At 37.3% G+C, this 16,730-nt stretch overlaps 2 protein-coding genes across 14 annotated transcripts in view; one reads left to right on the plus strand and one right to left on the minus strand.

Annotated features, from left to right (window-relative positions):
• The window catches only part of LRCH3 (leucine rich repeats and calponin homology domain containing 3), a 97,182-nt gene extending 85,267 nt beyond the window's left edge, over positions 1 to 11,915 (plus strand). For all 13 annotated transcript variants that reach the window (XM_079764624.1, XM_079764632.1, XM_079764630.1 and 10 more), the window contains 6 exons: positions 437 to 482; positions 1,330 to 1,437; positions 3,246 to 3,364; positions 4,212 to 4,349; positions 5,049 to 5,126; positions 11,652 to 11,915. In XM_079764624.1, the coding sequence (XP_079620750.1) occupies positions 437 to 482; positions 1,330 to 1,437; positions 3,246 to 3,364; positions 4,212 to 4,349; positions 5,049 to 5,126; positions 11,652 to 11,777 (615 nt within the window). In that variant the 3' untranslated portion in view covers positions 11,778 to 11,915. The remainder of the gene's footprint in view (positions 1 to 436; positions 483 to 1,329; positions 1,438 to 3,245; positions 3,365 to 4,211; positions 4,350 to 5,048; positions 5,127 to 11,651) is intronic.
• Positions 11,916 to 14,734: 2,819 nt separating this feature from the next.
• DRC9 (dynein regulatory complex subunit 9) overlaps positions 14,735 to 16,730 on the minus strand; it is a 35,603-nt gene continuing 33,607 nt past the window's right edge. Inside the window, exon 12 of the mRNA XM_079764768.1 lies at positions 14,735 to 15,932. Coding sequence (XP_079620894.1) covers positions 15,798 to 15,932 — 135 coding nt within the window. The 3' untranslated portion in view covers positions 14,735 to 15,797. The remainder of the gene's footprint in view (positions 15,933 to 16,730) is intronic.

Genomic DNA, 16,730 nt, shown 5'->3' on the forward strand with positions numbered 1-16,730 from the left:
ATCACTTCTTAGCCTTTTGGCTAAGATCTTGTGTAGTACCTGTTCTTATAAGTATAAAAAACATATAAAATTAAATCAGTAGTCCAAATTTTCTTTTTAAAAAAAATATATTTTATTGATTTTTTACAGAGAGGAAGGGAGAGGGATAGAGAGTTAGAAACATCGATCAGCTGCCTCCTGCACACCCCCCTCTGGGGACATGCCCTCAACCAAGGTACATGCCCTTGATCAGAATCGAACCCGGGATCCCTCAGTCCGTAGACCGACGCTCTATCCACTGAGCCAAACCCATTTCGGCGAAATTTTCATTTCTAGACTTAATTTTGAAGGGAAGTTGCATGGGTTTTTTTCTCTTTTATAATCCTAATGTTCCCATAAATGTGGAGAGTGCCTCTTTTTGAATAGTAAGTATTGATATATCTCTTTTTCTCCATAGAATGACAGATCTAATGCCGTATCAAGTTCACCTACAACAGAAACAGGTAATAGATACAAAGGTGCAGTTCTCACCACATCAAGATTATAATTCTTTACCAGGATTTCCCTCATAAAGTATTCTCTTTTTTTTCCAATTACAGTTTACATTCAGTATTATTTTGTGTTAGTTTCAGGGGTACAGCATAGTGGTTAGACAATCATATACTTTACAAAGTGCCCTCCCCCCATCCCCAATTTTTTTTTAATATATTTTATTGATTTTTTACAGAGAGGAAGGGAGAGGGATAGAGAGCTAGAAACATTGATGAGAGAGAAACATCGACCAGCTGCCTCCCGCACACCCCCTACCAGGGATGTGCCCGCATCCAATGCACATGCCCTTGACCGGAATCGAACCCGGGACCCCTCAGTCCGCAGGCTCTATCCACTGAGCCAAACCGGTTTCGGCCATCCCCAATTTTTAAAGTACCCACCTGGCTGATAAATTACCTCTTAGAGATAAGAAATCAGACACAATATTGGGAACTTCCTGTACATTTTAAATTTTTTAATTCAACTGGTTATTCAACTATTCAGCCATTTGGTATGAACAAATAAGCATGAATTAGCAGTGATATAGGTTTGTAAGAAACTATATTCAATATGTTAACATTCATTCTACCTTTATTGATATACCAAAATAACATGACAATTAAAAATACACACAAGCAGCCTTCCTGCTGTCAGGGTTACTTTTCTGTACCAGATTTTGTATTAACAAAATTATTATCCTTTTATATCATTGCCATATTTAATTTTTTTTCATTTATTGAACTTTTGTGACATGTGTCTGTTACATATTTAATGATTTTCCATCTCTTTTTATCTAATTTACTTTCTGTGCTGATTTAGTTCATCATTCTCCTGCATATTCTTTTCCTGCTGCTACCCAGAGAAACCAGCCCCAGCGCCCTGAAAGCTTCCTTTTCCGAGCAGGTGTCAGGGCAGAAACAAATAAAGGTAGGAGGTAGTGACTAAAGGGGGAGGAGGGAATGCTTTATACAATGACATTTACTGTTACATGCTTTTAAACTTCTACCCTAAGATGTCACCTTGGCAAGAGCTTTAGATTCTGCATTTATCTGTGATCTAACTGACATTAAAGCAGGAGAATCTTGTTTGAACTTGTTGTTTTTAATTTTTTTAATTGATTTTTCAAGAGAGGAAGGGAGAGAGAGAGAGAGAGAGAGAGAGAAACATCGATGTGAGAGAGAACCATCGATTGGTTGCATCCTGCACTTGCATCAACTGGTGATTGAATGTGCAACCGGGCATATGCCACAACCAGGAATTGAACCCTCCACCTTTTAGGTGTACAGGTTGACACTCCAGTCAGCTGAGCCACACTGGCCAGGGTCTGAATTTGTTTTAATTAGAAAGTTTCTTGGCCCTGGCCAGGTAACTCAGTTGGTTAGAGCATCATCCCAAAACACCAAGGTTGCAGATTCATTCCCCAGTCAGAATACATCCAAGAATCAACCAATGAATGCATAAATAAGTGGAACAACAAATTGATGTTTCTCTCTTTCTCTCTCTCTCTCCCTCTCTCTCTCCCTCTCTCTCTCTCTCTCTCTCTCTCTGCCCCTCCTCCCCTCTCTCCCTCCTTCTCCCATCCCCACCCTTTCCCTCTCTCCCTTTCTCTCTCTAATATAGACAGTTGGTTGTGTTTTTTTTTAAAAAAAAGAGAGAGTTTCTTCATACCACCTAAAAGCAGGTTATAGTGTTTGAACAAATAAAATGCTTTTTTAGGGCTTTAGAGAATGTTTCTCTTCTCTATAATGAGCTCTCGTTCAGATTTTTTCTTTCTATGTTCTTAAATAAATGAATCTGTAATTTTTTTCTCATTTTTGTGTGTTTTTTGTTTTTAGTTAATATGAAAAATTTCTGCCTGGTCCCAAAAGAAGTTACTACCTGGAATTAAAATCTAACATTTCAAATCCAAATCTACCTTTAATGTAACTGATAGTTGCACTTGCAGTGAGATTTAAAATCAAACCAGAGACATACTGCTGATGAGATTGTAAATTAGTATGGAAAACTTTTTACATTATCTACTAATGTTGAACATTTGTATAGCCTATAACTAGCAATTTTGCCTTCTGAAATATGTATACATGTATACCAAAAGATATGTACAAAAAGATTCATAGCAACATTTTTCATAATAGCCCCAAACTTAATGTCTGTCAATGATAGAATGGATTAAAAATTGTGGTATATCTATACAGTGGGATACCATATAAGCAATGAAGATTATCAAATTAACATATACAACATGGATAAATCTTTTAGTGTTTATTAAAAGAAGACACAAAAGCATGCACACATAAATATAGTTTCATTCATAGAAAGTTCAAATATGGACGAAACTATTCTGGTGTTAGGAGTCAGGAAAGAGCTTCTGGGTGTTGGTAATGTTGCATTTATTTACCTGGTTGTGTCCACTTGGTGAAGATAATTCATTGTGGTGTTCGTTTATGACTTATGTATAATTTTCTGTATGTGTGTTATTTTTCAATAAAAACATTATGAATTGGATGTGATTAAACAAAAGTAGTTAAGCCAAATGGGTAATGGACATTTGTTGGTTTTTTATACTATTCTCACTTCGATTTTGTATATTTGAAAATTAGCATAATAAATTTTTTAAGAGTTAATCCAGAAGTAGAAAGTGCTATACTTGAAAGAAAACTGTGAACAGGTGGATCAGAGTATTTTTCCAACATTGGCAAATCACCTTTCTGTATTACATATTAATATTTTTTTAGGTCATGGTTCAACCCTTCTTTCATCTTCTGAACCTACCACTGATTCTACAGATCCCATAACAAGACAGAATTCAAGGCAGAGAGAAGAAGAACTGGAATCAATAGATCAGCTACGGAAAGTGTGTACATTACCTTGAAATTACACTTTTTCATTATAATCCTGTAATCAATTGTTTATGTGACTTAGAATTTTTAACAGAATAAAGAAGTACCCATTGTGTGACGAATGTAAAAGTAATTTTGCTATTAAAATTCTTTCAACTGTTTACTAGGAAAATGAGATGGGTTATTCTATAAAGCTCAATTCTTTAAATCCGGCCCTACTCATTTAAAAAATTTTTCTGCTTCATGTAAAGAATTCTTATAAGAGTAATAATAATTTATATGTATATACTCATATACATATCACACATCATTTATAGTATTTATTTTTTATTTTGGAGTTAAAAGAGAATCTAGTTCTTTTGTTGTTTTTTTCAATCCTCACCTGAGGATATTTTTCCATTGATTTTTAAAGAGAGTGGGAGAGAGGGAAAGAAATATCGATGTGAGAGAAACACATCAGTTGGTTGCCTCCTGCATGAACCCCAACCAGGGCCTGGGCCAGGAGGAGCCTGCAACTGAGGTATGTGTCCTTGATTGGAATAAAACCCGGGACCCTTTGGTCCACAGGCTGATGCTCTATCCACTGAGCAAAACCGGCTAGGGCTAGTTGTTTTTTTAATCAGAAAATTATAAATGAATTTCTGTTGTTTTATTTTGCACCACTATGGCCTGACTGCCATATCTATATAATTGATATCCTTAACCTATTGACTTAGATAGAAGGATAAAATAGGGATTATACACTTAAGTTATTTGTGTTTTATCCTGATTTCTAATTAAATATATTCATTGTAATTTCTTTATGTCCTATGTGTCAGCCACTCTGCAGTTAATGTATTACATGTTTTCCTGTTCTTTTAGCATATTGAGTACCGTTTGAAAGTATCTCTGCCTTGTGATCTTGGAGCAGCTCTAACCGATGGTGTTGTTCTTTGCCATTTGGCCAATCATGTGTGGCCTCGATCCGTCCCAAGTATTCACGTTCCCTCACCAGCTGTAGTAAGTTTATTATGTTAAAAAATGTTGGCTGTTCATCAGACATTTATTAAGTACAATGGCAGGTGTTGTGCAGAATGCTAGAGATACAAATATGAATAGTGCAGTCCCTGCCTTCCCTACCTTCTACTAGAGAAGAAAATGGGCACATAGACAATGACTTACAGCAGTGTGCTTAATGTTAGAAGAGAGGTATGTAAGAGGTGTGCATAGGAATACAAAAAATGGACCACTTATTTCTGCCTGAAGAATTCAGGAAAGCTCTCCCAGAAGAGGTAAAATTGTAGGAATTCTGACATAGTATTTCTAGATTTGAATGATAAGGAAGATCATGGCACATTCAAGGAATTTTAACTTGTTCAGAATTGATCCTGCACAAGGTGTGGGTGCAAAAGGCAGGAGATGTAGCTAGAGAAGTAAGGCAAAGGCCAGCACCTCTTTTTGTAATAAAATTTTATTGGAACACAGTCCCGCTTGTTTATATATTATATTATATGTTACCTTCAGACTATTAACAGAATTGAGTAGTTGCAGCAGATCATATGGCCCTCATTTGATCTAACATTTATTTGACTGTTTAAGAAAAAGTTTGCTGACTCTGGTCTAGAGCATTGAGTTTATAAAGCAACTGGCAAGAATATTTTTAACATTAGCAAAATTTTTTAAACTTTGCTAGTAACATCACATTTTCTTCCTTTGCAGCCTAAATTGTCAATAGCAAAATGCAGGCGAAATGTGGAGAATTTCCTAGAAGCTTGCAGAAAAATTGGTGTGCCTCAGGTAATAAATTCATCATTTTTATATTGCTTAAATAGATGGTTACTGTTTTCCTAAAATCTTTCAGAAGTGCAGGTATCTATAACCTTATAGGGCTAGCTTTGAGCTATACTGATTATTACTAACATGATTTTGTGTTCCTAGAGGCAATCAGTATACTTTGAGCAGTTTTCCTTAATTATTTCCAAGGACCAAGCAAAAAAATCATACACATATAAATTTATTTATTTATTTTAAATCTTTATTATTGAAAGGATTACATGTGTCCTCTTTTTCCCCCCATTAACTCTCTCCAGCCCACCTCCACATTTAATTTTAAATGTATTATAATAACTAATGCTAAGTAATCAAAAATAGTTATTCGGACATTTCCTAAACATTCTCACTTGCTGTTTGACTTGTAATGCATCTTCATGCACAATAGAGTCTGTGCTTCAAAATAAGTGCATCTTCGATTGAGAATGCTTCAGTGTGTTTCAAGTATTTTCACACTTGTAATACTTTTCTTGTTTATTTGAAATAAAGTTAGACTTAGAGAAATGTTGCAAAAATATCACAGAGAGTTATTGTGTACACTTCACCCAGGATCCTCCACTGGTAACATCTATATAAACGTAGTACGCCATCCAGACTAACAAACACTGGGATGGTGCTGTTAACTGAATTACAGACTTTGTTCAGATTTCCCGTTTTCCCACCAAGCTCTAATACTTGGGAATTTAGCATTTAGCACCCAAGAGGCCATTTCTAGGCTCTTGTCCTGCTATTGAGATTTATTGCCTCTGACTTCTGCAGTTACAGCTTTATTGCCTTCAATAGTAAAAAAAAATTAAACTTTATAGATGTGATTAAGGGATATGAACTTGATACACTTTTTATTCATTTTACCCTTTTAAAAACAATTATGTTAAACCAACTAAGCATGGTACTCTTAAGAAATATAATATTTGCCGAAACCGGTTTGGCTCAGTGGATAGAGCGTCGGCCTGCGGACTGAAGGATCCCGGGTTCGATTCCGGTCAAGGGCACGTACCTTGGTTGTGGGCACGTCCCCAGTGGTGGGTGTGCAGGAGGCAGCTGATCAATGTTTCTCTCTCGTCGATGTTTCTAGCTCTCTGTCTCTTTCCCTTCCTCTCTGTAAAAAATCAATAAAATATATTTAAAAATAAAAAATTTAAAAAATATATAATATTTAATGAAATTAAATTTAAAGAAATAAACAACTTGGTAACATTTTATACGTTTTTTCATTAACCACAGTCATTACAGTTCCTGTCATCTTCTCCTTCAAGGAGAAAAACATGATTCTTCTATCACCTTAATTAGAAATCCAGTATTGGCCCCCGGACTCAAATTCCACAGTTTTTCTTGAAGTTAAGCCCTTGTCCTAATAGCTTTCACAACAGTGACTCTCTTTTTACCCAGTTCACCATTCCTGTCTCTTCGCTCGCCATGACTTGTGAAGGGCTCAACATCACTTGTCCAGTGAGCAGTTTTCTCTTTCAGCTCTTTCACATGTTGCAAAATGGAAGAGAAAGAGCTCAGCTCTATAGAGCGTCTGTATTAGTCAGTGTGTTTTTTCCTCCTTTTATTAAGTAGATCGTGATTCTACTATTTATTTTTCACTTTTTTCTTTTGTGGTTTTTTTTAAGAATTATAAAATGAAAGAATTGAAATATGTTTGGTGGTAGTTAGCAAGGACCTTTAATTGCTGTATGAACAAATTCAAAAATTTGTTTTCATTTTTACATCATAGTTTCCTAAAGGCTCATCATCTCTTAGAACAAACCTTTTTTAAACGTTATTAATAAGTTTTCTAAACGAATAGCATGCATTTTCTCCATATTAACAAGCAGGTTCTAATACTCAGATGTTCACATTAACATTCAGTGCTTCCTTTTGGTCCACTGAATATGTTCCTACCTGGTCATCACATTACACCAGCATGCCCAGTACCTGCCGGCTCCCATACCATCATGTCCTGAACAAAAGAATGTGGCGTGGTTGGCACAGGGAATGGCAACCAGAGAAAAGATATGAGTGATCAAAGAGAGTCACTGCGTACATAGAGGAATGCGGAAAACAGCCCCAAACAGCAAGCCATGTTAGTAGAATTAGCCTGTCAAGCCTGTTGAAAGTACTGTGTTTACCAGTGTTTATCGTCATGGGACCTGTATTCTGGGCTTTATGAAACCATCATCTACCTCAAATTTAAAATGCACACACTGAAATTCTTTTAGAATGTACCTGCAATCAGCGAAATACAAAAACAGAGTGCCTTAAAGCATGCATTTAATTCAGCATTTGCCAAGCAATGGTGAATAGTATTTATTGTGGGCCAGGTTGTTCCTATTCCTACCAGAACTGTGCTATTTGAAGTCGGGAGGTAGAAAGCAATATAATTTTAAAATACTGGGCGGTTAGAAAGGATTTCTTGACATACTGACATATCCTTCCTCTTCCCCCCTATTCCCCACCAGAAGGGGGAAATGGACATTCCACATAGGCCACCTCTTCCTCTCCTCTGCCTTCCACTCTCTACCACCACCACCCACCACCACCACTTTTAGATGGGTTCCTGTTATGCTGCAACTTCTGCTTTAAAAAAAAATTAGTCATTTGCTTAGAACAAAGTGAAGGAAAATGAATAAATATACAAACTCATATGTTCAAAGGAGCATTCAAAGGTCCTTCTGCTGAGGAGGAAAGAGAAAGCCTATACCTCCTCCTCTTCCTCTGTTACCCCTGCTTCTGGGCGCTCTGAATTACTGCACATCCCACTTACCTGTTTGACTTGTAAAGAAAATCGGGAATGTAAAAATGATCACCTTTAAAGTTGTATAATGTAAAATTTAGTATTATAAATATTAATATCAGATTCTATGTATAAAGGCAAACAGTCTCCTTTCTCAATATAATTTTTAAGTGTTTACAATGTAAGTTATGAATAAAATATTAAAGAATAAGGTGACTATGCCCTAACTGGTTTGGCTCAGTGGATAGAGCGTCGGCCTGCGGACTCAAGGGTCCCAGGTTCGATTCCGGTCAATGACATGTACCTCGGTTGCGGGCACATCCCCAGTGGGAGGTGTGCAGGAGGCAGCTCTCGATGTTTCTCTCTCATCGATGTTTATAACTCTCTATCCCTTCCCCTTCCTCTCTGTAAAAAATCAATAAAATATATATTTTTTAAAAAGAATAAGGTGACTATTAAAAACTTCTGATAAGATTGGGCATGTGGGTATTCTTTTTATTACTATGCTTTTATTAGATACGTTACATTTGAAAAACTAGTGGGTGATAAAAATTTCTGTGTGAGTTCAATATCTTGTGTACTAAAATTATTATATGTTATGTGTTGAGTATTTTCTAGCTATCAAGTCCAATGATATATTTACTTATTTAATTTCTTCATCTATGAACTAAAAGGTTTGTATAATCTCTGAGATCTTTGTGATGTAGCTTCATTTTGCACATATTAGTGAAGACTTGGTTAAGATGGGCTTGCCAAAAAAAAAAAGATGGGCTTGCCTTGGTTTTAGAGGAACACCAAATCATCCAGTATACCTGACCAGCTAGTGAATTTCTCTGATTATTAGGCTTTCCCCCTTTTTGAACCTTCTCAATTTACCTGGCTTTCTCTGAAAACTTCCCTCTCCTCAGCCCGCTTCAAGGTTTTGTCCATGTTTTCTGAGAAACCAGTTCTTTTTCGTTATTGAGGAAGAATGAGATCCGAGAAAGAGGTTCCCTCACGAAGTCCTCACTGCTCTCAGGCCTCCCTCAGCCAGCAGCCAGTGCTGTTCATTGTATCCTGAATGTTCATACCAGTCACTATTCCAGCCAATTTTATTCTGCTATTTTGTAGTAAAATCAAACTCAGCACACAGAGGTGTCTTTGTAGCTTTGTTTTTCAGCATTTTTTTTATTCATCTTAGTAAAAAATGTTACGAGATGTGTTTCAGTGAGTATGATTGAGATGATCATATTGAATTCTATACTCAAATCTGTATTTCCGATCCACTGACTTTGTTTTTCTGTTTCCTTTCCTGCTCACACTTTGGACAGGACAATCTTTGTTCCCCTTCTGACATCCTTCAGCTAAACCTCAGCGTTAAAAGAACGGTTGAAACACTGCTTACTCTTGGGGCACATTCAGAAGAATCCAGTTTTGTCTCTCTGTCTATACAGCTTTTGGGTTTTGTGGCATTTTATTGTATTTTAATGTTAACTCTCTGTATGCTTTATTACTGGACCTTCCCCCTCTAGCTGAAAGATTGCATTCCAGTGGTTTTTCACCTCATTCCTGGGCTTGGTAAAGGAGGTTTGTTTCTCGTTCAGAAATATTTACATATGTGCTTTTATTTTCCTGGCCATCAAAGAGCTAACCCCTAAAGGAGATAAATCCTTTCCTCATATGTCCAGATGAGCAGCCCATCACGTTAGTCAGTAAGCATTTATGGAGACTAACAAAGAGCAAAAGACCAGTATTTTTTCTCTTCGTCATTCATCCATTCTCCTGGCCTGTGGCCTTGTTTCTGTTAAGTCCTGAAGTGTTTCTACTAATACAATCTTGAGCCTCTTAGCATATGACTAAGAATTTTCATTCCAAATGACATAATAAAATTCCCATCTGGCTATTTTTCCATGCCTGAACACAACTTTTAAGTGTGAAATTGTAAGTTGCCGAACTTCTTCAACAGATGCTCATAAGGAAAATAGAGGTACCCTTTCTGGTTTATAGGGCATATGCTCACTTAAATCTCTGCATTGAACTGTGCCCTGAAGTCTCCCTTTTGGCTGTCTGGGCATCTAAAGGCACTACTTAACCTTAATAATTTTAATTTGACCAGAATGGTCAGTCCAAAATCATGTAGGTTCTCTAGATTGTTATTCTGAGCCCAGTGTATACATTTAAAACAATAGACAACAAGCAAATGATCGAGAGCTGACTTTGCAGGGGTAGGCAGCTGTCCAGATTTACTATGTGTTTATCTTTAATTGAGCTTCATATCTAGAATCCTATTAAGAATTTAAAATCAGAATTTATGTAATTCCCAATACCATTTGAACCATCTTACTAGGTGAGCTTGTATTTTATAGGCTGTTGAGGAGATTGTATCTGAACAGTAGGTGAAGTATTAGGCAGCCGTCTCTGTTCTGTACCCACGGCAATGGATAGAGTCGCTTTTAGGACATCCTGTTGTAGAAGTCAGCCTGGAGGTTTGATTGCTTTCAGTTTCCTCTGTATTAAATGAGACAGTTACTTAAAACATTTAAAACTGTTTACTGTTGGTGCTGAAACATGGAACACTGTGTTGGAAACTTTAGTTTTATATAGTAGTAGTGCCTTCCAGCGTTTGGGGGAGGGGGAGGGTCAGATGTTTCTGAGTCAGAGATCATTTAGTTCTGTGGAATTTTGTCCTTTTGAAAAAACACCTGATAAAAAACACATTGTCTCGTGTGTGGTTTGAAGGGCGTAATTGTGCATTCTTTTCGGAACACAGGCTTCTGCAGGCCAGCTGGAAGGTAACTGCTTCTGGGAAGCATAGCCTCTGAGGACACGTCTCAGTCACGTGCCGCACAGGCCGCAGGGCACTCCTGAGACAGGATCAGGGAATTGGCCTCAGAGAGAATAGGTCTCTCCCAAGAGCAAACCCTGAAAATTCATTTTAAGTATAGATATCCTATACTTGCAGTTGTACTCAAAGTATTTACACAAAGTTGATCATTTAAAAGAGCAAAAGGTTGCAGTTACCTTTTTTTAATCAGATAATTATTTTTTAAAAGAAAGAAGCATATAAGGACCAATAACTGCTCAAAATAAATACTTGTTATATTTTTTATTGCAGCTGATTTTGTAAAACTTCCTAATGTAGTGAGTGCTAATGAAAAGCTGAGAAAAGTTCAGTTATCTTCTTTAATAAGTATGTATATTTTCTTTTTAACGAAACCAGAATTCTACTTTCTGTCCAGTTTCTTCCCATAATCCCTGCCTGGTATGAAAGCCCTGATTTTCACAATCAGGACTATAATGCAGAGAGTAGACATCCCTCTCTAGTGCAGCCTGAGTGATGGCACCAAATAATCGTGCATTCCTAGTGTATATAATTTCCAAAGTGCTTTCTCCTACAGGCTAAGCCATCTGGTATAACTTGTAATTTTTTTCTCTTTTCACCTGCCTGGTTTTACTAATTTGCATTGCTCTTTTATTTATCAGAGGTAAAGATGTTGCTTTCACTCTATAGTATTCTGTTTATCCTCTGTTGTTTGTGTAAGTGTACGTAACTTGTCCATTTTCCATTTTGCAAAACAATCCTATGTACTTTTAGTTGTGTTAATAAAGTGATAGTGTCAGATATCATCTCTGTGTACCTCATATTAACAGAGGTCATTTTCACAGGTACTGACTTTCCACATCTCAGTTGATTATTATAAGAGAAGAGATGCTTATTTTTTTTCTTTTCAGTTCCGTGATGTTCATCCTGTTTTCTTTTGTGTTTGTTTTTATGTCACGTTTTCCCATTTCAGGAGCAATTATGTTTGCCTCTCCACATTTTAGAAGAGAAAGGTTTGAGCCAGGTTGCAGTGACGGTCCAGGCTCTCCTGGCACTGGCCCCACCCAAGCAGCAGCAGCACCAGTTATCTGCTGTTTAAGGACTCCCAGCACTCCGGCTATTGCCTGGCCAAAATGGAACAGGACAACACCATCACGCTGCCACCGTCTGCTTAAACAGAGCTCTAACATGTTCTTAAAAGGGACTGTTTCCATGATTCCTAACAGGAATATTTCGCTTCATTTCTCCATTTTAGGGGAGGTTATATCCATTTCCATTGAATTGTTTTTGAAGACCTGGTTGATTTTCGTAAATGAAACGTAATCCTGTCATTACTGAGAACCAACACTGAAGCCTAACCTGGCAGTGCTTTCCTAGAGGAAGGGTCTTCCCCGCATACCAGAGAGAGCTTCTCAGAGGCTAGTTAGCTCTCTTGAAGGCACAGACATGCTGTTACCTTTACCTGTTCCCAAGACCTCTAGAGCGCTGGTTTTAAACGTGGTTGTTCAATGGAGTCTCCTGGAGCATTTGTTAAAATACAGGTCCTATTCAGTAGGGTCTAGTAAGGCCTGGGTATCTGCATTTTCAACGAACATTCCAGATATTTCATGTAATAGAGTCCACCGTTCCAAGCTAGATATTTGTATGATTGGGGGAAGTAATGACTCCACTGTGTTTTTCAGCCACATTTAAAATCAAAAGCTATATGATGACTACTTGGACTTTTGTCCAAGGCAAAACAAAAATATGTAGAAGGCCTAGATTTTGCATAGTAAAACAATGGAACAAAGTTGTATTTAAGGCCAGTGTCCTAGGCCCTAGACTGTTCCAAATCCTTAGGCCAGTAACATGCGCTACTCAGCATTTGCTTTGACTTCCTTGAACCCCCCTCCCTCTTCAGCCCCCATGCTGCTCCCAGGATACCTGGGCCTGCCAACACCTTCCAGTCACAGCAATACACTTCCAGCTCCCCAGCTAATGGAAGGCCATGAAAACAGAGCAGAAGGAATAAGGGAAAAGCCAAGAGTCTTCTATTTCTTTCAGGTAACTGTCAGTTCCAGTGGCTGAATTAAAGCGCTTGCAGCATCTTAAAAACAGCTCACTGCCTTTTCATCCAGCTCCACCACTAGTGCCTGTTCACCCAATTGTGTGGAGTAGAAGGGCCTGGGGTCTCCGCCACACAAAGCCAGGGGCCTTTATCTAAGCCTCTCGGGGCGAGTTTAACCCTCGGGGGTCTTTCTTCCTCTATATTTTGAACCCTTTTTAGTTGTCAGTGGTATGTTTTGGTCACTGTCTTTATAAACCAAGTAAATAGCGTAAGTGAAGATACTAATTATCTAGTTTTTTTTCTGTTGTTGACTGTTCTGGGTTTCCTTTACCAATGCATGCATTTGAGCATAATGTTCTCACTCTTTTTATCATGTAAACGCAGCATCTACAAGTAACTTTGGATAAAATAATGTTTAGTATCTAATAAATCAGTGTTTTCTACTTATTCTCATAAGGAAACAAATTCATCAGAACATTATCACTTGTCCTAGTTTAAAATTATATAACACAGAACATCTGCACTCAAAGCCCAATGTTCCTCACACAACAAAAGTAAAATGTCTTTTAAGTGCTTAGAGCCAGACCTATTATATTAACAGTTCCAAACACACCCACCAATCATATGACTTGTTTAGAATTTAGTTATGTTTATTTTTAAACTATAGGTATTTTTCCTTCTGGTCAACATTAAACTCAGTACTACTTCCAAATTATAGCGAGCCATTTGAATGAAACTCAGCAAAGGACAGGACTCTTTGTCACATATTATGCAAGGAATAATCCCAGAAGACATACATAATGCAACATTTGGAACATTTGCAACTAATTTTCCCAGAGGAATAAATGGAAATTTCAAATTTTACACATAACATGAAACCTGTTCATGAATTTTTATCAAATTTCACATTTCAATTGCTAGAAAAAAGATTGTGCAGTTTTGGTTGATAATGAAAGGAAGATATCAAATATATTGAATTTCTTTTCTGTGTCAAGATGAGAAAACAAATCATGATTTTTTTGTTGAAAATTATTTGTATTCAGTATTTTATTTGTACCTTTGGGTTTGTTTTTGCTTTTTTTTTAAGCTTTATTGAGGTATAATTTATATGTCACAACATTCTGTTGCTTTATAGTAATGTGCAATTTTTTAAGTTGTACCTTTGTTTTTTTAACTGAAAAACACGGTTTAACGTTTAGCCTTGCCAGATACTAATGAAGGTGACTGTACCAGTCCCACCTAACCGCCTACTTATGAACTTCCTATTGAAGCGGCCGCCTTCCCAGTGCCGAGGTGTGAGGGAAGGAAAGGCTGTGCCCACCCACCGGGGCCCGCCAACTCCAGAGATTGTAAGTCAGCAGGTTTCTGGACTTTCAGACGCATACATGCTTGGCACTCCAAACCGTTTTTCTCTGGAAACAACTCATAGGAGGAGGAGCCTTTGTATTTGACTAGAACAGAGGAGGAGGCTTACTACTAGGTCACTTTTCTTTATAAAAATACAGTCTTACAGCCAATCAAGGAATCTGATTTCTCTTACTTGCCATAGCTCAGCAGTGACTAATGATGTGTGCCTGTGCTGATGAGTGTGATGAATTTTTAAAAACTAAGCACTTAAATGGTTATAGAAATGAAGGAAAACATGGATATTTTGAAGCTTTTTTATATACATATTGCAGTGAGATGGTTTACAGCAGGTTTTATTTCTGAAAATGTTGTAAACATGTAATTAGTAAAAGAATTTGTGAAATGTTGTCCTATATTTGTATGTCTGTAAATATGATGCCTAAGTTCTAACTATAAATATGTCAATATCATGTATGTTATTTTAAATTGCCTGTATGCCACCTTACACTTCCACATTAAAATAAAAACCAACACTTCAATAGCATGAGATAAAGGCTGATTGAAAATGTTCTTATCTAAAGCATGGTTTCCTTGGCAAATATTAAAGAGTATCTAATTTCCCGAAGGAACGTCAGATAAGGAGAAACTGGGTTCTCATAATAGGCCCTTGAGATCAAAATGTACTGTTTAAAGGAAGTATGGAAGTCAGTAGTGCCCTGTGTTTGGACTAGATATAAGGCTTATTTATTAGTACATGAAATATGTGTGACTCTTTGAGACAATTTTTCTCTCAGAAACTACCAGTTGTGCCATCAGAAAAGCTTTAGCATCCCAAGACATTCTATTTTGATTAAGCAAAACACGAATGACCCAGCAGGCTCATTCTTTTTTATGGGAAGAGGGAGGATGACCAACAATCAGCTTTATGTTGCAGGCACAGGTTAGGTATTTTCACATGCTTTGTCTCTTAGTCTTAATACCTCTTAAGGTGAGAATTGCTGAGTAAGCAAAATAGGTATAGACCCTAGTGTCTCACTTATCAAAAATATCTCCAAACTAGTCTTCCAGGGAACCTGTGTCCCCCATCTTTACCTGGTTGGGTTTGCTAACATCTCATTTCTGTCATTTCTGGGAAATGTGAATTATCCTTGCCTATTTCCCAGAAAAGGAGCTGAAGCTTAAACACCATCAACCCCTAATAAAAACACTAAAATAATGATAAATCTAAAAGGCAGGAAGGAACCAACCTTTAATAAAACTTCACTACATATGTATATTATGCTGGACACTTCATAAACATCATCTTGTAATTCCTATTGAATAACTTCACCTTTGCTCATAGAGTGTTTTCACTATCAACCAATTGAATAAAATCAGAATCAGAGACGTATTATAGGATTACTGAAGTTTTAATGCATTACTGTAACAGCCTATGAGTTTTTTCCTGGTAAGAAAGAGCAAGAGGAATCTTCACAAGGCTCCTGCAAATACTTCCCAGCAAAAATTTTTCAAAATATGAACAAGCCCTAAATCAATGCTATAATCTTAATTCAAGGTTTGAAACTAATATAATAGGCAAAGTAAAATAACCAGGCCACACCTCGGAATGTCCAAATTAGAAACTACCTGTAGATGAGTTATCTGATGGTAATAGATGTTTCTTATTCCCTTCAAGTCCTTTCCATCTCCAGAATGCCAGAGGAAAAGACAGGAGGTACTTGGTCATTATCTCTTGATTCTCTGTCTGTCTTTGCCTCTACCTTTACCTTTTGAATCCTTGCCATCATCTTTGTCCTTCCTAGGCATTCTGAAACCACCAATTTCATTCCGTACTATAATGCCTCGCCACCAAGCCTGGAGCTGGAAGAGAAAGGGGAGTGAGAACAATGTATAGTGCCTGACAAGCTGCATTCTTCCTACATAAGGGATTGGGTTTTAATGAAGTAACTTGTATCTGAAGAATGGACTGAGAAATGGGTGTGCCAAGCATGCCCTCCCTGCAGCAGTTGTGCAGGACCCAGGGCTTAAGCCATGGACTCTAAAGTTCACAAGGAGTAAAAATAAAAAGAACCTTTTTCTTATACTTAGAAACCTGACTCCCTTGTACTTCTGATCTTTACAAACATACTTTTCCATCTAACAACGATTTGACCCAAGTTTAAAATGTGCAGATAGGCCTAGCCGGTTTGTCTCAGTGGATAGAGTGTCAGCCTGCCGACTGAAGGTCCCGGGTTCTATTCTAGTCAAGGGCACATGCCTGGGTTGCAGGCTTAATCCCCAGTGTGGGGCATGCAGGAGGCAGCCAATCAATGATTCTCATCATTGATGTTTCTATCTCCCTCTCCCTTCCTCTCTAAAATCAATAAAAATATATTTTTAAAAAGTAAGTAAAATGTGCAAATAATCTAGATGATTTCAGTAGTTCTGGTGTACTTCATATCTTTAATACTCATTTTCATGCATATCTTAGTCATTAGAGACAACTGTTCTGGGCTACTTTAAAATCACACTCAGCCCTAAAGACTGAAAGCAAATCCACTAGTAAAAAAAATAAAAAAGGTAGCCTTCCTCTAGTTCTTAGATTTTTGCTCTCAGTCAAGGAATCCTGACTAGTGGCTGACAAATAGAAAACACCATAGTAGCTTGATAAATACTAAC

This window comes from Cnephaeus nilssonii (assembly GCF_951640355.1).
Source record: "Cnephaeus nilssonii genome assembly, chromosome: 3".
In the NCBI taxonomy this organism is placed as follows: Eukaryota; Metazoa; Chordata; class Mammalia; order Chiroptera; family Vespertilionidae; genus Cnephaeus; species Cnephaeus nilssonii.